We start from the raw sequence: 27686 nt of genomic DNA, 5'->3' as shown, positions 1-27686 counted from the left end.
GTATTTTATTTATATTCCACGCAAGTAAACCTACAAGAACAGGCACGAAATTTTGGTTCCCTTGGCTCCATAAAGCCCACCCCAAAAACTGACAGCATGAGTCCAAACGTACCCCCTAATTTTCCCCCTTTAATTTTTATCCTCGCTCGCCGTAGCCATTGTACATTTATTTGAAAAACATCGCTGGAGAAAACACACATTCGGGCGTGATTGTGTGTACGGCGGAGAATAAAGCATGGACGGAAGTGCTCTCAATGATCTGCGCACGGTGGAAGAAGTTTTCAATGATCTAAAGGGAAGGCGTAATGCGTTGATTAAAGCTCTCACCACTGGTGAACTCCTTACTTCCGTCTTTAAATTTTGAATATTTGAGAATTTTCCGTGTCGATATGTTTAACCGAATCGTGCAGCTCGTGTAGTTTGGGTGATTTTACTATTTGCTTGTGTTTTCTCCGGGCTTTGCGGTCTTCGCGTGTTCGATTTTTTAGTACAGTTGATACATTGTTTTCGTTTTTAATTCTTTTGTTTGTTTTTCGTTTTCCAGACTTTGCAGAATTCTATAAACAGTGCGATCCCGGTGAGTTGTTTTTCATTTTTCAGCTTTCTTAATGCTGTGATTTATCCGCCAATGTTATTTGTGTGGAATGTTATTTCTTTAATTAAGTTTTTTTTTTTAGTTTTCCTTGTGTCCACTGCATGTCATGGGATTTTGTTTCCTGCTTTTTTATTGCACTGCATGAATTTTAGTGAAGTCAATCACAATGTTTCATATAAGTTATATTTTTTGTGTGCGTGCACGTGTACTTGAGTCTTGGATATGTTCATAGTATTCAAATAGTATTTCTCTGAGCATCTCCCTGGAAACTGGAATTGTTCTGTGCATCCATATATTTCAAATTAGATTGTCTGAAATATTCATATTAGTACTTGCACACAATCATGCATTTACCATTTAGTTTGAGCATATATCCTCTTTATTTGTAGTTGTTGCTTTCACTATACTTAAGATTTGAATCTTCAATCCTTAGTAAAACAGAAGGGACCAAGTTTCATGCTTAATCTCTAGGCAATACAGGAATCCAGTTTACCAAATTTTGCTTGTATATTTGAACTAGAGATTTTGATAAATTTGTTTTGCTCAACTTTTTATAACTTACAGTTGTTTTGATGGGGGTAAAACATAAAGAAACTGCCTATTCAGGCTACTTACGTCATTCGATGTTCTCCTGGATAAGTAGCATTCTTTCAATATATGCTTAAGACTGTTTATTCCCCTCCCCTTCCATGTTTTGGTTACAGATGTAGCCTGCTGAAGGCTTATCTTTACTGACTAGTGTATGATTTTTTTAAATAGAGGAGATAATTAATATGTTACATAAATTTTTCCATGAAAAATGCGTATCTTTTAAAGTGTTCGATTTCTTTATCAAATGATACTCTGCTGTCACATGAAAATTTTCAGAAAAGGAAAACCTTTGCCTTTATGGATTTCCTAATGGGCGGTGGGAAGTTAATTTACCTGCTGAGGAGGTTCCACCCGAGCTTCCGGAGCCTGCTTTAGGCATTAACTTTGCCCGAGACGGGATGCAAGAAAAAGATTGGTTGGCCCTTGTGGCTGTACACAGTGACGCATGGCTACTTTCTGTTGCCTTCTATTTTGGTGCTAGATTTGGATTTGATAGAGCTGACAGGTATGCTTCCTTTTGAGTAGTGAACTTCATGGAAGATCGTTAAGTTGTTTTTTATTATTTGGATTTGATATCTCATGGGATGTCTTTTAGCCAAAAAACTTCGCTCACTTTGTTTTGCACAGTTGCTTCACCTGAACATTTTTTGGATTTACTTTTGCACAGCCATATTTCTTAGGCATGACGATCTCCATGTTACGGTTTTGTCATAATTTAAACATTATCTGTTATGTGTTTCATTGTTTGTTCACTTTCTGATTTCTGCTTCCCGAAAATTTATTTTGGGCAATGCTATAGATGTATGTTTTGGCAACTAATATCCTGTTTGTTTTTCATTTTTCTACCCCATCTTTCTAAGTCAGGTTTCCTAGGGAATTGCTTGTGTTGCCAAAAATTTGTATCCAATTTTGGTTCCTGATGTAAAGTTTAACCTCCATTTATGCGACAATAGATCTTCCACATGACTGAACGTTGTTAAATGCTTTATCTGAAACTGTGTCACTGAACGACCCTTTGGTTTGTTGCTTCCAAGATTCTGTCATAACAATGGTCTGTTTTATGTGATTAATACAATATTTCCCTCCCAGTCTAACTTGTTACCATTTGGCATTATTAGTAGGACGGGGGATCTTAAAATTGTGAATTGTAAAGGAAGTGATTTTTCATTTTGTTTCTTTACTTTGATATTAGCTTCATTCATTTTGTATCGGGATGTAGGAAACGCCTGTTCAATATGATAAATGATCTCCCAACAATATTTGAAGATGTGAATGGAGCTGCACAGAAGCAAGCAAAGGACAAATCATCCGTTTCAAATCACAGTGGCAGTAAATTTAAGTCAAACTCCAAAGCGGTAAAAGAAATTTGCGGTTTGTCAAAACGATGACAATGCTCATACATTTTACGTTCTACCTTCTCAAGATTTATGATACCCATTTATTATGAATTTAAGTATGGCCAATCACTAAATAGACTATGCTGAATTGGTGTATAGGCCAGCCAACCTAATTTTCATTGATATGCAAGATAATGTCTCGATATGGATACCAACTTAATTTGTTTCAAGTTTTGATTACAATTTACAAGTTGAGGATGGCATTAAATTTGTTCATGTACTTTGTCCTCTTTTCAAGATGCAACTCTACGGAATCTAGAACCCCTCTTGTCAATATGAGAGACCAACTTTTTAATTTTGACTATATATATTTTTTTAAAGTTTCAAAGATTCCATTAGGTCATTTTAACAAAAGATCCAAATTTACAACAGTTGACAAAAATGGAGGGAATCCTTGTACTCCATATCCGTCCAAAGAGTTGGTGCCTTTTGAGCCAAAATATGAGCCACAATATTGTTTTATTATGATTTTACTTTTGCTTTCAACAATAATATCTGTATTTGCCTGAGTGTATCACAAGCTATCTTTATGTTTATGATCCAAGTTGTGAACTTCTTATCATATAAGTTGCTCTTATGTGGAAATTTTATTATACTGCATTATTTGCTCTATCACGATGTTCCGCTAGTTTCTGTTGATAAAGAATTTGGGTATCATGCTAAAATGATGACAAAGAATTGGTCTACTTTTTGTGTTAGCTCTCTTTTGAAACCATATCTGATCAAACTTTATTTGCGCTATATTGGAAAATAGCAACAACCTTTCGGCATGGAATTCATCAGTTTCTTTTTTATTGCATATCTACAATTTAATTTATTTTTCGATAGTCAATCAGTTTTATACTTCTAACACTTTCTTCAAGCAGTTAGTCATTTGCGAAACTTCATTTATTTATTCATTTTCTGAATCTCAGGGCCAGATCTCCAAAGCCCAAGTTAAGGATGAGGATGAGGGATTTGATGAAGAAGACGATGATGAGCATGGTGAAACCTTGTGTGGAGCATGTGGCGAAAACTATTCCTCAGACCAATTTTGGATCTTATGTGATCTATGTGAGAGATGGTTCCATGGAAAGTGTGTTAAGATCACTCCTGCGAAGGCTGAGCACATCAAGCAGTACAAATGCCCGTCGTGCAGCAACAAGAGACCACACCCTTAGCAATGTCAAGGCAAGCATGGTTTGCCTTCCTTTTCATTATATCTTTCATGGACATAGCTGACCATGTAGTTAGTCTTGAAACTTGATCTTGTGTTTATGTGTTTATTTCACTGGTCTTTAGTCTCATTTATTTCGGATGTAGCTACTCTCACGTACCTTATCTTTCTATCCAAATAGTTGAGTTTAGATGCGTTTTTCTATAGTTGACAGTAATTTGTCCATACTCATCATACTTAGCGACTAATTCAGGCATGCTGAAAATGTTCATTTATAGTTACTTGATTCAAGGTCCTACTGGCAGGAACGTGATCCCATATGTGCTTAAGCTTAAATCTCCATAGAAAAGTAGGAACCTCCGCTTGGTTTATGCATTACAAGCGTGCGATGAAATTGAGTTAAATATTACTTATATTTTCCTTTATAAGCTTAATGCTCGGATTTGTTTAGCTATCTCAAAACTTTTTTAAAAAAAAAGGCTTTGAATTTGGCTCAAATTGGAGTTCTAATTTGAGTTGATTTGTTTCGTTCGAAATAATTTATTGACCCACAAGCAACGCTTTGAGTTCTTGAGATCGTTTAATATTTAAATATATTTCTAAGATTTTAAACAATACAAATCAAATGATATTCGAGTGGGCTCTGGTGATTCATATGCAAAACTAATGTATTATTTCTTAGGCCAGGGTTTGTTTCTTCTGCTGCTGCGTTTTCAGAGGAAGAAAACTTGGCTCTAGCTGCTGTTTTGCCTGGACCGTCTCGTTTTGAATACTAGTTCTTGGCTATCAATTAGGTGGATTTAATTCGAATCCAACTTCATCGGGGTCTAATTTTCTGGCTGGTGAAGGATCCAAATTCAAATTTGTTTTCAATTACACAAACATAATCGTTTTCCAATCTCTGATGCTCATTAAGAATCTAACAGTTCTGTATCCAAACCCAGTTTACACGGGACAAAACTTGAATTCGAAATTAATTCACTCTGAGCATTTTAGGCTGGTCTGCAAATCCCATTTGATACACATCGTTAGTATGATTTTAACGTGTTTGATTCAAACTGGAAATATGAAGTGCATTTGTATTATGACATTGGCCATGCATAAGGTTGCTGATGGAAATTACATCACATAATTATACTACAGTATGTGAAATTCATTCCATCTGATTAAATCATAGAATTCTCTACATGAGATATAGGTCGCACGATTGATCCATATAATATGCAGTAGAAACTGGTACGGTTTCATCGAAATTCTTACTCGAATTTCTAAATTGCTTGGTGAAAAATGAAAGATAATGAATATTCCTAACCACCGACATTATAGCCGGTTCGATGTGGAGACCGAGTTCTGTCTTTCATTTATGGAATTCAACTTCTCCAGCCTCCAACCATCCCTGAGCCTGGAAATGAAAGTGTCAGCCTTCGTGTTCACGTCTGGACTCGGGCAAGAAACTGAAGGCCTGATTGATTGTCCACTTTCGGATTCAATCAACATGACATCAACATCAAGTTTCGAGGAGCTTCCCTGGGAGCTGTTTGTGCTTCCCTTCCTCGCAAAATCTCCCTTTGGGACAAAGTTTATTTCTGGCATTCTGAATGGTGGCGGAGTTGGTGGTGATGGCACGGGGATCAGCAGTGATGGTGCCATCATTATGTCATTTTCTTTGTGAGAAGTGCTTTGTTTTGGGGGTTTTGGGGGCTTTCCTGTGTTGACAGGGCGGATTTCTGGTGGTGGAAGAGGTGGAGCAGGGTAGACAGAATTCTTGAATCTCCGGGTTTTGGTTAGATTCTCAAATGAAGAAATGAGTATTGGAGACGTTTGAGGTGAAGGTTGCGGCGGAGGCGGCTGGGAGGAAGCTGATGGAATTTGGCATCGCTGACTCTTACTGCCCATACTGAATATATTATTGAAAATAGAGTAAGGTGGGGATGGCGGTGGTGGAAGCAGATGAGAGGATGCTGAGGAAAGCTGTGAACGCTTACTTTTACTTCCAGTTTTGAAGATATTAGCAAAAATTGAGTTGGGCGGTGGAGGAGGAGGTGGAGGTGGCGGAGTTGATGGTGGGGCTATTGTGGAAGGTGGAAGCGAATCCTCGGCGGCGCTTTCGTAAATATCTCTGCATTTCACTTTCGTCTTTCTCTGCTTCTGAGTACCATGTTGGAGTGAAGCTGTGGCTGTAGCAATTTCTTTCGTGGTGCCACTCTTTTCCCTTTGAATCCTTTCAGTCCTTTCAGCTACAGGAATAAACTCTGGTTCCGGAGGCAGCAGTGGAGGAGGAGGTGTTGATTTGTTTTCATCATCATTTCTGCCCCTGTGAACAGATCGTCTCCTCTGTCCAGGCTGAGGCGGAGGAGCTGGCTCTGCAACATCTTTTTTCTCTACCTTTTGGCTCCGCCTGTGGTAGCGTTTTTCTGGCTGCCGGTGAAAATTAACCTCAAAATCATCAAAAAACTTAAATTCATTACTCTCACATCCCCACAACGATTCTTGTCTTAGATCGGGATAAGACCTGCTGTTTCTCATCTTATCATACTCTGACTTATCGGGAAAATCCAACCATTTAGAACTTGCAATGGATTTTCTTATATTGTCATCTGAAACATTTGTACCAGCATCTAAATTCTTTTGTCCATCAGCATCGGGGGAGGATGATTTTTCATCATTTCTTTTGGCAAAAACACCGCAAAGTACAGCAATTAACACCAAAAATATGTTAATAGAATCCCAGCCTTTTTTAAAAGAAATGGGCTTAAGAATTTGGTGGTTAGCGCATGAGAGAAATGGAGGGAATATGAGGAAGGTGATGAGTAAAACAAGTATTGGGATGGCTAATATTAGAGCCTCCGGATTAAGGATTGGAGATATGTGGCTGTGGCGGCGGCGGACAGGGATGAAGAGGGTAGTGGGTGGAGACCAAAGCTGCGGCAAGTCTCCATCGGCTTCCATGGCATGGGATATTTTTTGGTATTTGGTACAGAATTTAAGCAGATTGAAATTTGCGTAAATCTATTACGTTTTTGGTTGGTTGTTACACAAGTCATATTTAAAGTCGGACAATGAACGAGAAATTAAAGATTAATGTCAATTCTTTTTGCGAGAAATGAAATTTGGGTACATGTTTTTTCCCCCCAACATAGACAAGTAATTGACATATATTTTGAATGATTATAATTGCTTTATCACGATTGGCTTTACAGATGTTATAAGCAGCGTGAGAGAGGCTAGCTACATCACCTTGCAGCAATTCCAAATAGACCCAGCCGATCTATAAATTTTTGAGGTGGTCTGATTTGTATTTAGAATGATTAATCTTTAGTAATACTAAATTCATGCTAATACAAATTAATCTTTTAAGTGCAAACGAGTCAAATATTTTGTGTTCGATATCAAAATTTAAATAATCTCAATTATAATTCGTAAAACATATTGGTGCTCTCGCCTGCTCCATAACCCCCTTCTCAACCTCAAACTTCAATGCACGCACGCCTTTAGACAATCAACTTTCCCAAAAGAAAAGTGAAAGTGATGCCTTTTTTTTTTTTTTTGTTTCCATCTCTTGTAACATTAGTGCCATATAATTACTGATGGGACATAACTCTCACTTTGAATTCAAAGGGCTTGTTCGAAATACAATCCCGGCCAAATACTTTATTTTGACCTACGGTATTATCATTTGCGAAATATGTATGGTACTATACATAGTACAGTGCTTAAAAATTAAATAGTCCATGTAACACATGGTGCTAAGCGTAGAAGGATGATACATCAAAATATTAGTCAAATAAAGATTAAATAGCTAAATTCCCCAAATATATAGCCAATACGGCAAATTCATAATTAATAAATTTCATACATATTGAAACAAATATGGGTATGTAACTCAAAAAAGCCACAATCTAAGGTTTGGAATTTTGTGTGGATTTTGCAACATATCCCACCAACTTTTATTCAAGTGCTCCACTATTAAAAAGAAGCCTTCTTTTGGCCTTTTTTTCATAAATCAGTGTTCTCAGTTAAATATTAAGTACACAGTAACTGCACATTTTAATTTTTGTCATAAACAATTATCAAATATCTGTCTGTATTTACGTTATACGGTCAATTGGCGGGGTTTGGTGGACACCAATTCAGTTCTCAATCTAAATTTGGTCCAAATCAGCCTCAGATGAGTGAACATTTGCCGAAAACTATCAGCATTCCATGAGCTTGTGCTTGAACGGGAGGATTTGATTTGAAACGAGTAATTTGATTTGAGGTAAGATTTGAATATCCATCTTAAAAAGAGATTCAAATCCATCATAATTATAACACATTTACTTGAATTAACAAATGATAGATTTGAAACCCTCCCAAAATAAATTCATCCAAACAATCAAATGTATTTAAAATTCATAACTCCAAATTCTTTCGTCCAAATACAACCTAAAATCATTTGTAGTATAGCAATGGATGACCAACCACGCCCTTTGTTAGCAGGGCTGGCTGGATAACTAACAAAAGGTTGACTAACCGAATCCAATTGGATCACTGCTTTGATTCACTGTTATGAAATTTATTTATATTTTTAAAAGACAGGGGAATGAGATATAATTCGATTTTCTCTCTGATTTGAAGGTTTTTGAAATAAAGTAATGGGCCTGACTGAAAATAAAGCCCATTATGATTCGAATCGATGGGTTTCATGTGGATAGATCAAATTCAAAACAGCTACACCATCAGTCGCCTCTGTTAAAAACCCTAATCATAAACCCTCTGAAACGATATCGATCGCATCTGTTATTGCGGAGGTGAAGGAGAAATGGTGTGGTTTCAGTGTGAGGATTGTGGAGACAATCTTAAGAAACCCAAGCTCCCTAATCACTTCAGAATGTGTTCTGCTTCCAAGGTTCCGACTTTTCCTTTTGTTTTTCAAAATATTTCTTTGAGCTGGTTTTGTGAAGAAATCTGAATTATCTATCCCTCTTTTGTTTGTTTCTGATCGAGTTAGTTATCGTGCATTGACTGTGGACAAGTGTTTCGGCAGCAATCAATTGAAGGTCACACTCAGTGCATCACTGAATCGGTACTTTTTCCCTGAAATCGATGTAAATGTTGGATTGTCTGACCGACCTCCATGGTTCTGTAGGTATGATCTGTTTATGTATATATGCATGGTTCGCGGTCGCGGAGATCGGAACGGACGCTATCGTTCTAGTTACAATGAAATTTCGCGGAACGATCGCGGAACGGGTATTTAAAAAAAATATTATAAATATATAAAAATTAAAAATTTTGGAAAATATTTAGAAATATAAAAATTAAAATAAATATCATTTAAATAGATTATTTGATCTAAATAAGAAATTTAAATATTTTTAAAATTTTATTAACAATTTATTGAACACAATTTATATCGTCATTATATTTAAAATATTTCCAACCATATCAAAAATTAAATATACTATTAAAAATTATTTGTATTTAATTAATTAAAACTTTTAAATTTTTCGATTGGATATATATAAGTTCGCACAAATTTGAATCAATTTAGAGTGGTGGACTAATAATAAGCATCAAATCCTATATAAAGTGATGTTACAAATTATTTAACATCAATTAAAATAGAAATATTTTATAATTAAGGGCAATTTGGAGAAAAATACATCTGTCTATGATTTATTTAAGATTCAGTACCCAGGAGTTTTTTTTTGTATTTTAATACCTGACAAAAGATCAATTTAGTTTTTAATACATGTTTTATGCATTTTTACCTTTTTACCCTTTTAATTAATAAAAAATGATATAAATACCTATTTCTATTGGTCATCTTCTCTTTCCACTCATCATTCCCAATGCATTTGGATGACATGTAAATTAAATTTAAATTTAAAAAAAAAAAACAAATTCGCAATTAATTGAACTTTTTGAAATACTTAGTTTTAATTGCGAAATACTTAATTTCAATTTTAAAATACTTGATTTAGTAAATAAAATACTCATAATGTGTATTAAAATACTGAATAATCGAATATGCAACGCAAGTTCACCAAATGCTCGCATTTCCATCCAAGATCCATTTGGATAACATTTTCATTTCATTTAATTATTTTTTTATTGTTAAAAAAACAAATTCGCAACTAAGCATTGAACTTTTTCAAGTATTTAGTTTTACTTGGGAAATACCTAATTTCAATTTTAAAATACTTGATTTGGTAAATGAGATACTCAGAATGGGTATTAAAATACTGGATATTTGAATATGTAACGTAAGTTCACCAAATGCTCGCATTCCATCCAATATGCATTTGGATGACATGTTCATTTCATTTAATTATTTTTTAAAAAAAATTCGCAACTAAGCATTGAACATTTTGAAGTACTTACTTATATTTACGAAATACCTAATTTCAATTTTAAATACTTCATTTGATAATTGAGATACTCATAAAAATTAATAAAATACTGGATATTCTAATAGGCAATGTAAGTTCACCAAGTGCTCGCATTTCTATCCAAGATGCATTTAGATGACATGTACATTTCATTTAAATATTTTTTCATTTTTAAAAGAAAAACAAATTTGCAACTAAGCATTTAACTTTTTCAAATACTTAGTTTTACTTGCGAAATAACTAATTTCAATTTTAAAATACTTGATTTGGTAAATGAGATACTCAGAATGAGTATTAAAATACTGGATATTCGAATTTGCAACGTAAGTTTACCAAGTTCACGCATTTTCATTCAAGATATATTTGGATGACATGTTCATTTCATTTAATTATTTTTTTATTGTTTAAAAAAAAAACAAATTCGCAACTAAGCATCGAACTTTTTGAAGTACTTAGTTTTACTTGCGAAATACCTAATTTCAATTTTAAAATACTTGATTTGGTAAATGAAATACTCAGAATGAGTATTAAAATACTGGATATTAGAATATGCATCGTAAGTTCACCAAATGCTCACATTTCCATCCAAGATGCATTTGGATGACATGTTCATTTCATTTAATTATTTTTTTATTGTTTAAAAAAACAAATTTGTAACTAATCATTGAAATTTTTCAAGTACTTAGTTTTACTTGGGAAATACCTAATTTCAATTTTAAAACTTTTGATTTGGTAAATGAGATACTCAGAATGGGTATTAAAATACTGGATATTCGAATATGCAACGTAAGTTCACCAAGTGCTCACATTTCCATCCAAGATGCATTTAGATGACATGTTCATTTCATTTAATTATTTTCTTATTGTTAAAAAAACAAATTCGTAACTAAGCATTGAACTTTTTCAAATACTTAGTTTACTTGCGAAATACTTAATTTCACTTTTAATATACTTGATTGGGTAAAAGAGATACTCAGAATGAGTCTTAAAATACTGGATATTCGAATATGCAATGTAAGTTCACCAAGTGTTCGCATTTCCATCCAAGATACATTTGGATGACATGTTCATTTCATTTAATATTTTTTTTAATTGTTAAAAAAAACAAATTCGCAACTAAGTATTGAACTTTTTCGAGTACTTAGTTTTATTTGCGAAATATTAATTTCAGTTTTAAAATATTTGATTTGGTAAATGAGATACTCAAAATGAGTATTAAAATACTGGATATTCGAATATGTAACGTAAGTTCATCAAGTGCTCGCGTTTCCATCCAAGATGTATTTGGATGACATGTTCAAGGACATTTCAGCAGCCACAAAGCTTTGAAGGAGAAAAAAAGGCTTAGAGCGAAGATTTGAAGATTTCCGACAATGTTCTTCGAGAGAATAGTCCGTGATAGGAACGAGTAGCATAATCCGTGAATTTACAATTTACAGAGAAATATGAAGTCGGATACACGTCGATAGTCATAATTCAGTAGGTCGAAAGCTATGAGATTTAATAAAACGACATGCAATTCACCATTGATAAATAATTAAAGAGATTTAATTACTTCACTGAGTTGAATTAGTTTGGCATAACTTGAGAGGGCGTGTTCAGTTGGATATGAAATCTCGTCGAAAGCATAGATCATTGTCGAACGAATTAAGTAGATTAGCGAGGGGTAGGTGAACCGAGATTCACAACAAATTCATTTCTCATTGAACTTTAATCAATCATTCTAGCTTATTTATTTCATCATTTAATCCTTGAACCATTTCATTGAGTTTTTATTTAATAATCGTAGTAGTAAACAATCATCTGAAGTATCGCTGCTAAAAATTGAATAACTGAGAATAATAATTGAGAAATACAGTCCTTAGACAATGAAAGTTTTGCTCAATCACTAAGCATGGAACATTTTGACATCAAGCACTTGCGATTATTGAAAGTCAATGACTATATTATTACTTGACATCGTGGACTTGCGATTATTTGAGCTTGAATATTATTAATTTTTACTAAGAGTTTTACAATGAAAGTTTTGCTCGATCACTAATCATGGATTACATATTCATCTTATTTAATATTTTTTTGGTAAAAAAATTCTCAAATAAGCATGAAAATTTTAAAGTACTTAGTTTTACTTGAGAAGTACCTAATTTGAGTTTGTAAATACTTGATTTCGTAAATGGGATACTCATAATATGCATTAAAATACTGGATATTCGAATATGCAATCTTTCCATGGAAAATTCATTAGTATACTTATTCATATCATTTAAATAAATAAACATAGTTCATTATTCATCATGGACTAATTGAGATATGCATTATGAACATAGTTCGTAAATGAGCTTGAAGTTTGCACTTTAAGCATATCTATCGATTCTTGGATCAATGATTTATAAAATACTCATAAATATTAATTGACAATACTTTTTGATATTCATTGAATGACTTATTTGACAATTATACTTATTTGACATAATACTTATTGGTAATTATTCATTATATTTATTAGTATTTTTTTCTTTAAATGAGATGAATATGTCATCCAAATGCATATTCCAAGGAAAGATAAACACTTGGTGAGCTTACGTTGCATATTCGAATATCCAGTATTCTATTACATATTATGAGTATCTCATGTACCAAATTAAATATTTGCAATCTCAAATTAGGTACTTCTCAAATAAAAACAAATACTTTAAAATTTTTATGCTTAGTTGGGATTTTTTTTTTTTTACAAAAAAAATATTAAATGATATGAATATGTCATCCAAATGCTTATTCCATGGAAATATCATTACTTGGTGAACTTACGTTGCCTATTCGAATATATAGTATTTTAATACATATTGTGAGTATCTCATTTACGAAATCAAGTATTTGCAAACTCAAATTAGGTACTTCTCAAGTAAAACTAAGTACTTTAAAATTTTCATGCTTAGTTGAGAATTTGTTTTTTTTAATTATTAAATGAGATGAATATGTCATCCAAATATATCTTCCATAAAAATACCAACACTTGATGAACTTACGTTGCTTATTCGCTTATTCGAATATCCAGTATTTTAATACATATTGTGAGTATCTCATTTACGAAATCAAGTATTTGCAAACTCAAATTAAAATACTTCTCATTTAGGAAGTAAAATAAAGTATTGGTAGACTCGAATTAAATATTTTTTGTACTAATTTAGATATCACATTTTAACTTCACAAATGACACATCAAAAGTCACTCAATATTACTAACTATATTTTTTTATATCCCGAAATAATCAAAATTGAGTCTTAAAATGGTAAAATCAAGTATATGTGAAATCAAAATAGGTACTATTTGTACCAATTTTAGGTAGCACGTTTTTTATTCACAAATCTCATCATAAAAAAATATTCAATATTATCTTCAAATTATATATTTTGACATACTCAATCGAATTTGAGTATTTAAAAGGTAAAATCAAGTGTTTGTGAACTCGAATTATGTATTATTTGTATTAATTTAGGTATCACATTTTTGTTTCACGAATATCATCATCGGTGTCACTTAATATTAATTTCAAATTATATTTTGGCATCCTCAAATAATTGGATATGAGTATTTACGGGGTAAAATAATGTATTTATATACTCTAATTAGATACTCTTTGTACCAATTTAAGTATCACATTTTAACTTCACAAATGACACAATCAAAAGTCACTTAATATTACTTGAAACTTAAGTATTTTCTTACATATTTGAAGTATTCAAATAGCCAAATCATATATTTGGAACCCGGAAATAGATATTTTATTGATCAAAATAAGTAATTTTTCTAATTCAACAATGAGTGAGAAACTGTGTTTTTTCAAAAATTAGATGACATGAATAAGTCATCTTAATGCATTTTCAATGAAAATACCAACTTTATTGAATTTATTGTGATAGCTCGAAGATCCAGTATTTTCTTACACATTTGGAGTATTCAAAGAGAAAAATCAAGCATTTGGAACTTCAAAATAGGTATTTTGTTGGTCAAAATAAATACTTAATCTTATTTCATAATGAGTGATGACCTATGTTTTTTTAAAAAAATAAAATGACATGAATAAGTCATCCTAAGGAATTTTAATGAAAATACCAACAATGACTGAATTTACGGTGAATGCTCGAAAATATAGTATTTTTTTATATATTTGGAGTATTCAAATAGCAAAATCAAGTATCTGAAACCCCATAATAGGTACTTTGTATATCAAAATAAGTATTTACTTTTATTCCATGATAATTGAGAAACAATATTTTGATAAAATTATATTTTAAATGGAGAAAAATGATATAATATTGGTGGATAAAATAATATATTTATTTAAATAATAAAGGGTAAAAATGTAAAGTTTGCTTAATGGGTAGTTAAAACTAAATGTATAGAATTGTCATGTACTGATTTCTAGAAAATTATGGCTAGGTACTGAATTTTAATGAAAACATTGACAGATGTATTTTTGGGAAATTTACCGTATAATTAACTTAGTTTTTTTTACACTTTATAATGAAAATTTCTCAATAGAAATAGTTGACTTGCAGTCTCTTCTTTATTAGTCTTTCATTAATGGATGCAGCGGGAAGAAGACTCAAGATTCACCATCTCACATCAACCGATGTGCTTTGCTTTCCAATATTCCTAGTGAAATTAATGTTAAGCTTATTAAATTACTCATATCATATGATAATATAATAACAATGAGAAATGAAATATAAGTTGATGAAAACAAACATTTATATAGAAAGGTACATGTAAATGTTATATCATCGAGAAAGCAAAGATACGTGCATTAGGACCTACAATTGCATTATTTGTACTAGAAAGTAAAGATACGTGCATTATTAAATCTGATTCGAATTTGCGACGGTTTTATGAAAAACCGTTGCGAAATTTAGCGACGTTTTTTATTTAACCGTCGCCGATTTTAATTTAGCGACGGTTTTATTGAAACCGTCTCTAACTATAGCGACGGTTTATTAAACATCGGCGACGGTTGAATAAAAACCGTCGCTACATACAAAAAACCGTCGCTAATAGCGACTGTTCAAAACAAAACCGTCGCGAATTGAGTTCCGGTTCCGTTCCACCGTTATATCCCCGTTTTCGGTATACGAAACGCCGATACAAGCCATCAACCTACCCACCCCGGAACTTTGGAACGGCATAGGCCGTTCCCGTTCCGGCCGTTCCGGTGAACCATGTATATATGCCTTCAACAATTGGTCTTCACGGTGTAATTTATGTTTATTTGTTGAGTAGAAAGAGGCATTCTATGATCAAATAAGTTGGTAATCAAAAGTAATTTCTCTTATGCGAGGGTTGGTGTGAAGCATGGAGTGATTGAAAATGCAGAACTAGCTTTGTCTTACTAGCTTCCACCTTGGAAAACCTGTTACGCTTGAGGCTTTCTAATAGAAGTATCTTGTAAACTTTCGTTCCTGGTGAGAGTAGTCTGTAGTGATCAGTAGATACGATAACGATAGTAATCCAATTATGATTCTTCAATAACGATGAAGCTAGATGGCATTGGTTTAGTTGTAATCCGCTGTTCTTTATAATTTGATAGCTAGTTGCCCCTGTTGGTGCGAGGTTTTTAAACGTGACATTCTTTTTTCAGTCGGTAGCTTATGTTGGGTCCCATGTTCAACTTCTCTTCAGTTGTGCATTTTTCATTTATTTTGACTTCATTTATTTTGTAGTCTCTGTAACACCAAAACTACAAGCAAGCAAACCTTGCGTCTTCATGCTGACGGAAAGAAACAAAGAGCAAAAGCTAGAGGTTTCCGTGCATCAAAGCGGCAGCCCGTAGATGCAGTTGGAACTACGGACTTGACAGAAAAGAATGAGAAAAACGAAGTTCCTGAAAATAATGGTTTACGGGAATCAAGAGACCAAAATTCATCTGAAGTAACTTCTCTTCATGATAATTTGGAAGTGGAAACCTATTCGTTGAAATCAGACAAGAAAAGAAAACTCAAGGCATCTGAAGTAGATGGTGCTGAGCTAAATACTGGAGGTGAAACCTCCACAGATGGTAATGGTGAAGTTATTCAAATACAACAAACAGAAACAGAGGTAATTAAAGGCTTGAAGAAAGCCAAAAATTGTATGACCAAGGAAGGTGCAATTTTGGATTCAACTTCTGAAAAGGAAAACCTCAAGAAGAAAATAAAGTGGAAAAAGCTTGTTCGTTTCTGAAATCAGTATGTCACTCTGGTTTTTTATCCCTCAAGTTTTTCATGTATATTACAATTGTGAAATTGTATATCTGATATCTACTTCCTAAGCAATGAAGGAATAACGATATTAACTTATTTGGGATCATTCATGTTTTCCATATTTATTAGAAATATGGTTGTTTTGGGTGGGTTCGTCTCACCTTCAATGCAAGCGTTGGCATTATGTGGCCCTTGGAAACAAAAAGAGGGGCAGGAAGTGCTACGTACATGGAAACTGGAGTTCTGCTTCAAAGTTATTTTTGTTATTTGACGAAGCTTCTGTTATTGGCTCATTATTTGAAGTGGAAAGGATAACAATACATGAGATGATGTGGTTGCATCTTTCTTGAACGTGACAGGAATCAGATGGTGTAGGGAAATTAATAAAACTTCGGAAGTTTGTGCTAAAATCCCTCAAGGAATCTGGATTTGCGGAAGACAAGAACCAAGTATTTGAAATGCTTGAGCAGAAGGTGTGTTATTTTTTTGGTTTGAGTTCCTTTACTGTTGAAAGTTTTTATGCCCCCAAAGTATTCTGAAGTGACATTCTAATGATAAATACCGCTTGTTGGTATCATTTCTTCAATGCTATGCAGATAAGTTCAAGTTCTAGGTTTACGATGGCAAATATGTTCGCCTGGTCACCAGCAGCCAAGGGACCTAACATCAGTCTCGAAGAATTCAATCTTGAACTTAACCCAGTATGCTATTGCACCTGTAGCAGTAGCAAGTCGAGTTGACAATTTAAGAGCCTGCAGCAATTTTTCTGAGTTTATCGGCTAAGTGGGAATGAGGAAATATTATTTCAATGCATTTTTTTTTATTGTTTACTATAAATTGTACAGAGATCATGTGTGGATCAGATGATAGTTGGACGAGTCATTGATTATTTTACGCAGTTGATATGAAGTAAACACCGTGACATTTTCCATCCAAACAATTTGTTTTGTCCTATGTATTTGTCCCTGGCTATTTTGGTCGACTGTAGTATTTATGTAAATTTTTAGGATTAATTTTGTTAAAGTTTATTAATTATTCCTTTTATTTAATTTTATAATTAAGTGTTTATTTAACTTTTTTCAAAACAACTGCATTTATGTGAAAACATGATTTGTCGTTTAATTTGTACTCGCATTATGAATAAATTTTATACATAAATTCAAATATAACTAATAAAAGTTAAAGAGTCCGAACAATATTTGTCTGGCTGAATATCATTTATTTCAATAACAAAAATTAGAGTGCAAAAAATATTTGTCTGGCTAAAGATCATTATTCAATGTTTTAGTTCTAAAACAGCTTACCCACGGAGACTACAGCTTACCCACGGAGACTCAATGCTCTCCTATTCTCATCGGATTACCTCACAAGGAACTTCTTTCCAAAAGGGGTGAATCGGAGCCTCCATGGGATCTTAAGTTAGACCAATGTTATTCCCACTCTTAATGGAAAGCTTCTTAAAATGTAGGCTCTTCCTAAAAAGCTAACATTAATATTTACTAATATTTTTCGCCCATTAAAACCTTGATTCTAACTCCATACCAGAATGTTCTCCTTATGCCTAGAAAGAAAAAAAAAACCAAGTCTTCAAAATCCAACACAAGAAACAGAAACAAGAAATAAGGGAAAAACACTATTTCTCCCAAAAAGACTGGTGTATGTCTATGATTTCTCACTGAGCATTTCTACAGTACATTTTCACCATCCATAGCTCATAAAGAGAAGTAAGAAATATAATGCGTATGTTCATATCAACAAGTTGATGTAAGTTTCAGAAAAACTTTTAATTTCAACGCTAAGGAATTTTCTTTATCTATATTTTTGTCGTGTAAGTCCAACTCTATTATGATGCTTGTAAACTTTCAGGAATCAAGATCAGCACTAGAGAAGTAGAACTAAGATTGTGATTATCAACACGACGGTGCATGCCATGGCCTGCAACAGAAACACAAGACAGAGATGATTCTGAACTTCAATTACACATTACGGCATCAGGAAAAAATGTGATGGAATATACTCACAGCAATGGCAGAAGCAGCGAGTCCGGCTCGTTCTCTCGGATCCCTACGATAATAATTTCGGAAATACAATATCGTTGCATAATACCACATCAGTGGGCACAAGAAACCTACAAGAAAACTGAAGAATGGACTGTGAATCACAGTGAAAGCTAGGAAAAAATAACATGCCATTTATAAGGATAATACTTATGAGAACCATCCAACACCACAACCAAAGCAAGGAAGAGGTTTCTCGTATATCCCAAGTTGTGAGTCATCTTCATCTCGAATCAAAGTATATTTTCCCTTCACTTTGTCTGCAGCATCTGCCATTTTTCCTGTAAAGATGTACCAAAGAATTCTCTGTGTTGATTTGTTATAAAATTATGATGTTCAATAAAAGGTTCATACGCTGCAAGGTTACAAAATGTATGCGCTCACTACATGACAAATTTATACGATCATGTAAACATAAAATAATTCCAACTGACATATTAGATATCAATCAATACATGTGTATGCACATATATGTATATAAATTAAATTATTATTATTACTATTGTTTAAGCTAGTGACTGGGTAAACAAATGTTTAGCACGAGAAGGTGTATCAACATTCGGCACTTCGCTATCCTTGGACCAAGAAAGAAGTAGGAGGCGAGAAATGATGACTCGATCAGGTAACAAGAAATGGTGTGGAAAAAGCTCCAAAAGCCACTTTTAATAATGTCCCGCATTCGTAAAAAACAATAACTACCTTTAAGCATGGAGTAAAATCGAGCAGACGGTCTCAAAAGATCAAGACGTTTATCAGAAACTGAGGTGACTACTTCAAGGATATTTCTACCCGCTCCCTCCTCAATGGAAGCATCTGTAAAACCAAAAAGTGCCAATTGTAGCATCAGGAGGCTTATAAGACTCTTATTTTGGTTTTTATTCCCACCCATGTTATTATAATTGTATTTTAAAAAAGATCCAGGCAATATTTTATGACAAAAAGTGTTCCAAGCAACCACGAAGTTGAATGCTAAATTGTTTTCTCATACAAGTCAGATGACATGCATCTCTGTCACTGATGTTTGATGATGTAAACAACGATCTCAACTCTGAGAATTAATTATACAATTTAAGACAAAATTTACAAATGATTCCATGGTGTATGGCGAGCCATAGCATTAAATAAAGCTTCAAAATCCACACTAATTGCCAAAAAAAACTAGAGAATTTAAGAATGCAGCTCAGAATTTAAAATGTCAAAGAAAAAGCTGCACACCAATTTTAAAATGAAATTATCGAACAAACTAACAAACAAAAACTCAAAGTTGATTACTTTGCTCCATGGACGGTCCTCCCAAGGTGATATATTTTTGTATATTGAGATCTTCGCCACCAAATTCGTTTATGCAAACCTATTTTACAAAAGTAATAGAACATCAAAACCATACAAGTACTCCTGTTTGTTAAAGATTTGGTCAGGTATTAAGAAAATACTCAAAAAGTCGAGTTTCAAGGCTTCACCTTTGTACGTATTATACAATTTTTTGTCCATCATCCTAGGATAATACAATCTTGAATCCTTCCTCCCAAAAAAGAGCACTTTGAAAAGGAACCATGAAAATTATCTAAAAGTTGGTTTAGTGGAAAAGATGATCCGTAGTTGTTCATGTTATCGAACTAATACATTTAGTCTAATTGTGAAATTGTGTGGTTCTCTAGATATGTAGAGAACTTCTCTAACTTCACCGTATCATGCCAGCATCCTATGCGTTTTATAGAGCTAATAGTGAAACTCGTTGTCCTATCTTCTCATAATCATTCAGAATACATCATGGCAACTGTGCGAATGGTGGCAAATCATCGGTTGGATGATCACTCAAGCCACAAAAAATGAATATATACGTGTTGATTCTGTTTTTTTCCACAACCTGATAAATCTGATTGCTCCCTTTTCTCCTCATTTCTCGCATACTATGTAGGAACACTAGCTGCTTAGTTTCCTACATTTCTTCTCCCTCCCAAGCACTTGATCCGTCAACATAATTGTATTAGTTTTTCAATGTGAAAAGCTTCTGTGGGTTCCTAGATGATTATAGCATAAGCAGCATGTTCCATTTGTTCTTCCAGGTTCAAGATGCATGAAATTATTCATTAGACCAAATATAAGAAAACAGAAGACTGGAGTAGCATAATAATAGTTCAAATCTGCGAAGTTTAAAGCTATCGCTAGCCTACATGCAATAGCAGATCTAAAATTTTCGGAAATAAGTCTGAAATACTTGAACATTGGAGGGGTTGAGTGTAGGGGATTGAACAATTTGCAGAATTTAACAAATTGATGAAGGTCAACTTGTCCATCCGAATTTCATAGAATTATTGAAATATTTCTTTAAAAAGTATCATCCATCAAATACCACACCAAAACTAAACTGGAAAAAAGCATAGAATTGAACACAATCTGCCCTTTTCATCCACCAATCCACCGTTCCAAATTAAACCCGTTTCTCATAAACCACCATACACCAACAGCTTGAGTCAACAAACGAAAAACCATCGCAACTCGCAAGAACCCCAAAAGAAAAACATAAATCTCCTACACAAGAGAATAAAGAGAAGCAGAATTGATGTAAAACCTTTATACAGAAGCTTACTAGGAAACTTGCCGTAGAGCAAGAAGAGCTGAATGCTGATTGATATTCTCGGAAAAGTTCAAGCTTTCAGATCACAGCTCTTGAAAGAGGATAATAGAAAAGAGAAATCTTGAAGGGAAATACGATTACAAGAAAACCACTACTAAATACGCTTCGGTTTCAAGAAATTAATACACCACCAGGGCGCCACCACCGTCGGTTTCACGACTCGTTTCTCTTTTGCTTTTCTTTTTTCTTTTTTTTTATAAACTGAAAATAAAACTAATTTTATGTTTGAATTCCCTACTGTAATCTATTTTTATTTTAATTTTTATTTTTAGTTTTTTGATAAGATAATTTTATTTTTAAAAATATAAGCTAAAGGCCAGAAACTCTAAAAAAGTTATTTGTGACTTTGAACTTTCTTGAATGTTTTTCTAAACAATATATCCATTCATTATATGATTTTATTGAAAAACAATCCACTTTTGGGGGGGATTTTTGTTTTTTCTTTTATTTAGCTTTTTAATTTTTAATTATATGATTATATACCAGGTAAATCATTTTTTAGGTGATATGTTAAAACATTGTTGATACAATGTATGCATAATTTATCGTTATTTTTAAGCAAAATATTTTTTATCAGAATTTTTTGACAAATTATAAACTCAAACATAAATACTTGTATTTATTTATCCATGAACTTTGAATTTATTAAATTGTTTTTTACATAATTTAATTATCCCAGCCACATATGCATTAATATGGAACATAGATAGATAAGAACGAACATCATGAATAACTCATCCCTACAAAAAAATCATCATAAATAACTATCTGTATTAGGTGTGGGGATATTTTAGGATTCCATTTTCGTGTATCAAAATGAGTTTTTATTAGTAAAGAGCATTCCAAACCAACAATCATCAACTTTGAATGAAATTTCAAAAGTCGATGTCCATATCCCACCATCATTTTATGGATTCAACTAACTACAAATTTCAAAAACAAAACTGTTTTACCTTAACACAAGGATCCCAATTACTACAAACATAAACTCGTGCTGACACATTATCAAAGACTCGAAACTATAACCCAAACATGACGCTAACATTTCGATCCAGCTCAACAAAAGCTCGGTACCCATGGGTGGACCAAAGTGGAAACATATGACTCTTCGAAGAGGCTCACTTCGTCTCTATCGAGTAGTAGAGTCGGGTATGACCAAGATCACTTGGAAGTATATTCACCGGTTTGCAAGTCATCGTCCTTGTTCACTAGCTTCTCCTTCTCAGCAACGGATCCATCCTCGACACTAACAGAATTCACCTCTTGAACGCTTTGTGACCCTGTTATCCTGGCCAGAATCACAAAAGACATACCTCCAAGAACATTGTTCAAGCACCTCAGAACCACAACCGAGGTCTTGAATAAGAATGCTGGAAATCCCTTGGCTAACAAGAACTCTATTCCATTCAAGGTTTGGTATCTGAAATTACTGCTTACACCCATGTGAATTGCCCAAGTAGTGGCATTCAGAACCGTAGGTGGAGGATTGTTTGGCGTCTCGAACTTTGGGTCCATCTTTTTCCTCGTGCTAATCAACCCATTGGAAATAACAGTCCCGAAAAGTCCAGCAGCAAACCCGACAGCAGTAAACAGAGTTCCTTTGTAAACGAAAGTGCCAAGCCTACTCAACAAACTATAAGGTCCTGGTTCGAACATATGGCTAGCTGGAGAACTCGCAAAAATTCCTGGAAGATGTTGGCTTGAAGAAGACATAGTAGGGGCCAAGAGATACATGAGTACAAAATTCAGTATGGAACCAACAACAAGCGTCGAAAACACAAAATCAAGCTCATTGAGCCCGAAATTGGGGCGTGACGCCATGTCTCCAAGAACACAAGCGCTAACACCGACTAACTCTTCCATGAGAACTTTGAACGGGAATTGAGGGTCAGCAGCAACCCTCGACCTCCATCCATTTATGAAAGCCCCAACTGGTCCAAATCCATCCCACGAAGACTTGGACTCATCTGAGTTCCCACCCCCACTCCACCCACTATTGCCACCATTCCCACCACCATCACCACGACCAAAACCAATGTCGCTACTGCCGCCGCCAGCGGCGACGCATGGAATATAGAATTTGGAAACCAAATCCACGTTTTTTAGTTTTATGGTACTGCATTGTAATGAGGGTAGGGAAAGGTTACTAGGGAAAGTAGTATCGGCAAATCTGGTACCAAATTTGGCATCATGACGAGTAGCAGTGACACAGCCATGGCCGCCGGCAGGAGGAGAGTAGCATAGCTGAGCTGCCATCCTCTTCAATTGGAATAACCCCTAGAAAGATTCAAGAAAGATTACTAATCTACTAGAATATACAACTGAGAAAATAATTGAGACAACACAAAAGTTCAAATCCCCTAAATCCCCACCCTACCTACCACAACAAGCCAAATAGCATTCAGCAATGAACCTGTGAAGAATTAAAATATTATACCAAAACATAATCATTGAGAAGGAATACATCACGACACCCATCACAGAAAAAAAGAGAGAGGATCAAGAATCGATAATCCCAATGATCATACAAATTAGGGTAACAAAAAATTGGGATCACGCAATTCTTTCCATCACTTCAACACTATTAACTAAAAAAACTTAACCCGCATTCACAGGTACGCCAATAAATTTAAGAGACAACGAGAAAATCAGTGAAACTGACAGTGACAACATAAAAACGTTGGATTTAATCAAGAAAAAATTGTGGAACCTGGCTGCTGTGAGAGATCACACTCTTTCCGGCTGTGAATGGAAGAAACTCGAACTCAGCAAGGGGAAATCAGGCTTGCAACGGACAATTTATATTAGAGTTGGGCTCGGGCTAACTTAGCAGGCTCCGCAAAATCATTCTAGTTGGGCCAAACATCAGAATTTTTAATCCATTTAATTGCTCCGGTCCAAAAACAGTTCAATCCAAATTTATGTGATTATTGTCACGAAAATTGGGGTTTCGTTGGCTTCAATTATACTCGAAATTGTGAAATAAAGTATCACATCTTCATATATATACTTAGTACACAACGTTAGGGGTGAGCATTCAGTCCGTTCGGTTACCGACCGAACCGAATTAGCCATAATCGAACCGAACCGAAATAAATGATATAACCAAATTTTTTTTAATTTGAGAACCGAATTTTCGAAATAACCGAACCAAATTTTCGAATTGGCTCGGTTCGGTCGGTTGATTCGGTTTAACCGAAATCTTGCTCATCCCTACACAACGCTTTGTGTTTATATTGTATTTTTGTTATTTATTTAATTTATATTTAAATAAGGATAATATCATGATTGTAAAAAATAATTAAAGATCACGTTGTAATTTGAAATATTTATATTTGAATGAAATCACATCAGATCATTAATGAGATACTAACCATAATTTGAAATTATGAAGGAAAAAAAAAATACAAAAAAAAAAATTAGACCATAACACCATTTTGTGTCTCTGTAATATAGATTATTGAATAATATAGTAAAAGACATGAGAGTATATAATGCGTTGGTTGAATATTGTTTAAATATGATTTGAAGTTGATTTAATATGTAATACTGATATTTTATAATCATTGAACGAAAATTATAAAATAAAGTAATATGTAATTTTAATAAAATTTGGAGAAAATGTAGATATTGGACATTTTACTATTTGCTAGATTGTGTTTTCCTTCTTTAACAATATATTTTTAAAATTGTTGTATTGCTTAAGTTTATTTTATTTTTTAAAAAGGTAATCATGTGTTTAAAAGAGATGCATATTAGAAGTCAGAATGCATATTTTTATAAATCCAAGTATTTTTTGTTAATTTCATACAGATACAAACTTGTATAATTATTAAATTAAAATTGTATGAACGATCACACATACGAGGAAAACAATAGTGAATTTTTTTTAAACAAATTAAGTAATCAATTGTTTTGACATTTGGGTGGGTGTATTCAATGTAAGAGATTTATTGATTTTTAATGATTTTTATAGATTTTAAAAATCTAGATGTGTTCAATTAAAATTTTTACATATTATATAGAAGTCAAGTGGTATTCAAAATAAACTTTCATATAGTTTTAAAAAGTCAAGTAGTATTCAACATTGACTTTTAAAAACTTTATCAAAGTCTAAAGGTATTCAAATTTTCAATAGACTTTCAATAACTTCATGTAATTCATTAACATACAAATATTAAAACCTAAGATACAACTACAAATTGTCAAAAATTGTATTTTGGTTCAATCCAAATACTTGGATGAATTTTTAAAACTTCTAACTAATAGACAAGCTATTTATTTCTCTCTATGTCACTTCACATCATTTCTCTTTTTTATCTTCTCTCCTCTCATCTATCTCTATCGTTCTCTCAAATTTTCGAAGTGTATCTCTATATATACTAGTATTTAACTCGTACGATGCACGAGATGATATTATTAAAAATTAGTGAAAAATGAATAGATATAGAAGAAAATTATCACATTAGTAATACGTAATAATTAAAATTTTGTACAAATAGAAGAATAATATTTTTTGCTTCTCGATCATGAAAGACAAATTTCAAACTTAATGTCTCATTGTTCTCGTTGTTTTTATATGTATGTAGTTCATAATAACGAACAAATCTAAATTTAAAAGAACATTACATCTTGGAAGTATACATGTCAAAACGGGCTGACGGGGCGGGCCAGCCCGCAACCCACCGCAACCCGCCATTAGGCGGGGCGGGGCGGGCCTCTAAATGGCCAACCCAGCCCAACCCATCTTGGGCCGCGGGCTAGGCGGGCCAACCCGCTTATTATTTTTTTTAAAAAAAAATACTAAACAGTATTAAAATAAACATAGAAGAAAAATATATTTCAATCAAATATTTTCATAAAAAACTTAAAAACATTGAAATAAGACATTGAAAGCATACAACAATCAACATAATACATAAAAAAAATAAAGTGTTTATTCTAATTCACACAAGATTTCATCGTACACATGTACTAAAAATTAACTCATGTAATATTATGTTTTCAATAATACAAATAATTACTTTATTTACTATATTATTTTGATAATTCTGGATTAGTTCGAGTTAAACATTAAAAAAAAGGAGGGGACTGAAGAGTATAACATCTTCAAAAAAAAATAGAAGCATATAGATTTTATCAGAGTGATTGAAGTTAGGCACATGAGAAAAAATAAGGAAGAAATAGGAATTTTTATATAAAACTTAAAAATATAAAATTCTACCCTAATTTGGCGGGCCAGCCCGCAACCCAAACGGGCTGCTATTTTATCAACCCAACCCGCTCAATTTTATGGCGGGGCGGGCCGACCCGACGGGCCTGACCCAATTTGACAAGCCTACTTGGAAGGATTCAAATCATATATGGTGCTGAAAAGATGAGCCATTTCAGAATTCAATTTTGGAGTAGATAAATTTAATAAAATAAATAGAATAAAATTGGTTTCTAATATAATATGCAATATTGCATTATTTAAAATTTAAAATTCAAGTAAGACATTCCAAGTAACAAAAATTATACATATGATGTTTTTGACAGAATTATAGCATACATTAACTCTTTTCAATTATAAAAATCTCAAATTGCATGCATTTGGTGTTAAATATTTCTGATTATTGATGGTAATATACATGTTTATTGAGAGTAATATAATGTTCATTTGAAACTATTTTGAATCTATCTCTTTTAATTTTCTTGTGCTATCATATTTGAATTTTTAAGAAGACAATTCAAGATATACAATATACAAATGGTCTTGGAAGAAAATTACAATGCATTAATTCTTTCAAATTAAAGTAATTTCGAAATAATATGCATTTGGAATAAAAAAAATTATGATTATTAAATGGTAATTTAATGTCCATTGGAAAACCTTGTTGTAGTGATAACTTTTAACACTCAAACAATTTTATTTTTAGAAAAATTAAATAAACTAATTAAATGTTGTATTTATTTATTAATAAGTAATTTGAGCAGAAAATTACTTAAAATAGCAAAATATATTTTTGAATAATTTACCTAATGAGTGATACCGAACATTGCTATCATTTGTATTTTAAATTTACTTATACAGCTTTTAATTAAATTGATTTGATATAATCAATACAAAAATTTTAATATAGTGTACGTTTTCAATAGAGCTTAGTTTCAATTTAAATTACATTTGAATTAATATAAAAATTAATTAAATTCAAAATTGAATTAAATGAATTGATATAATCAATGCAAACAATGTAATCGTTTATTGCAGTACACATATGTCAATATTTATGATATATATATTTTTTTAGAAATGACATTTTAGAAAATTACTATTTTTTCAAAAACTCTGCTTTTATATATAGATGAGTGATACCGAACATTGCAGTCATTTGCATTTTAAATTTACTTATACAGCTTTTAATTAAATTGATTTGATGTAATCAACGCAAAAATTTTAATGTAGTTTATGTTTTCAATATAATTTAGTTTCAATTTGAATAAATAATAATAAAAGACATATAATACATAAATTATATTTGAATTAATATAAAAATGAATTAAATTAAAATTTGAACTAAATGAATTGATATAACCAGTGCAAACAATAATTGAAGTTATCATTTATTACAGTACACATATTTCAATATTCATGATATATCT

At 32.8% G+C, this 27686-nt stretch overlaps 5 protein-coding genes across 9 annotated transcripts; 2 read left to right on the top strand and 3 right to left on the bottom strand.

The window, feature by feature from the left end:
- The first annotated feature begins 75 nt into the window (after positions 1-75).
- On the top strand, positions 76-3945 carry LOC142545648 (PHD finger protein ALFIN-LIKE 4-like). The gene is made up of 5 exons (XM_075652954.1): positions 76-332; positions 545-577; positions 1463-1691; positions 2406-2541; positions 3498-3945. Exons 1-5 carry the CDS (start codon positions 236-238, stop codon positions 3741-3743), a joined length of 741 nt encoding a protein of 246 aa, XP_075509069.1. The 5' UTR covers positions 76-235; the 3' UTR covers positions 3744-3945.
- A 1114-nt stretch (positions 3946-5059) lies between these two features.
- LOC142547235 (uncharacterized) lies at positions 5060-6688 on the bottom strand. The gene has a single exon (XM_075655409.1). The coding sequence runs from the start codon at positions 6686-6688 to the stop codon at positions 5060-5062; it is 1629 nt and encodes a 542-aa protein (XP_075511524.1).
- A 132-nt stretch (positions 6689-6820) lies between these two features.
- Positions 6821-17295, top strand: LOC142547223 (uncharacterized). Its single transcript, XM_075655395.1, has 6 exons — positions 6821-6853; positions 8434-8627; positions 8730-8867; positions 15831-16206; positions 16709-16822; positions 16946-17295. Exons 1-6 carry the CDS (start codon positions 6821-6823, stop codon positions 17087-17089), a joined length of 999 nt encoding a protein of 332 aa, XP_075511510.1. The 3' UTR covers positions 17090-17295.
- Positions 17296-17983: 688 nt separating this feature from the next.
- Positions 17984-21233, bottom strand: LOC142545645 (uncharacterized). 3 transcript variants are annotated; one of them, XM_075652948.1, is made up of 6 exons: positions 20997-21233; positions 19679-19757; positions 19106-19219; positions 18561-18687; positions 18371-18488; positions 17984-18284 (listed from the first exon to the last, which is right to left on the bottom strand). In XM_075652948.1, the coding sequence occupies exons 2-6, from the start codon at positions 19686-19688 to the stop codon at positions 18231-18233; spliced, it is 423 nt and encodes a 140-aa protein (XP_075509063.1). In that variant the 5' UTR covers positions 19689-19757; positions 20997-21233; the 3' UTR covers positions 17984-18230. The 3 variants fall into 3 exon arrangements, with proteins under 3 accessions (XP_075509063.1, XP_075509064.1, XP_075509065.1); XM_075652949.1 differs by having other exon boundaries at positions 21009-21233; XM_075652950.1 differs by lacking the exon at positions 20997-21233 and adding an exon at positions 19867-20990.
- A 656-nt stretch (positions 21234-21889) lies between these two features.
- On the bottom strand, positions 21890-23835 carry LOC142545644 (protein RETICULATA-RELATED 3, chloroplastic-like). 3 transcript variants are annotated; one of them, XM_075652946.1, is made up of 3 exons: positions 23755-23797; positions 23426-23457; positions 21890-23321 (listed from the first exon to the last, which is right to left on the bottom strand). In XM_075652946.1, exon 3 carries the CDS (start codon positions 23298-23300, stop codon positions 22206-22208), a length of 1095 nt encoding a protein of 364 aa, XP_075509061.1. In that variant the 5' UTR covers positions 23301-23321; positions 23426-23457; positions 23755-23797; the 3' UTR covers positions 21890-22205. The 3 variants fall into 3 exon arrangements, with proteins under 3 accessions (XP_075509061.1, XP_075509060.1, XP_075509062.1); XM_075652945.1 differs by lacking the exon at positions 23426-23457 and having other exon boundaries at positions 23755-23835; XM_075652947.1 differs by lacking the exon at positions 23755-23797 and having other exon boundaries at positions 23422-23446.
- Positions 23836-27686: the final 3851 nt, after the last annotated feature.

Source organism: Primulina tabacum, chromosome 5 (genome assembly GCF_025594145.1).
Source record: "Primulina tabacum isolate GXHZ01 chromosome 5, ASM2559414v2, whole genome shotgun sequence".
NCBI classification, from domain to species: domain Eukaryota; kingdom Viridiplantae; phylum Streptophyta; class Magnoliopsida; order Lamiales; family Gesneriaceae; genus Primulina; species Primulina tabacum.
Note: the sequence above shows the minus strand (reverse complement) of the source record. Positions and strands in the feature narration are given on the sequence as shown.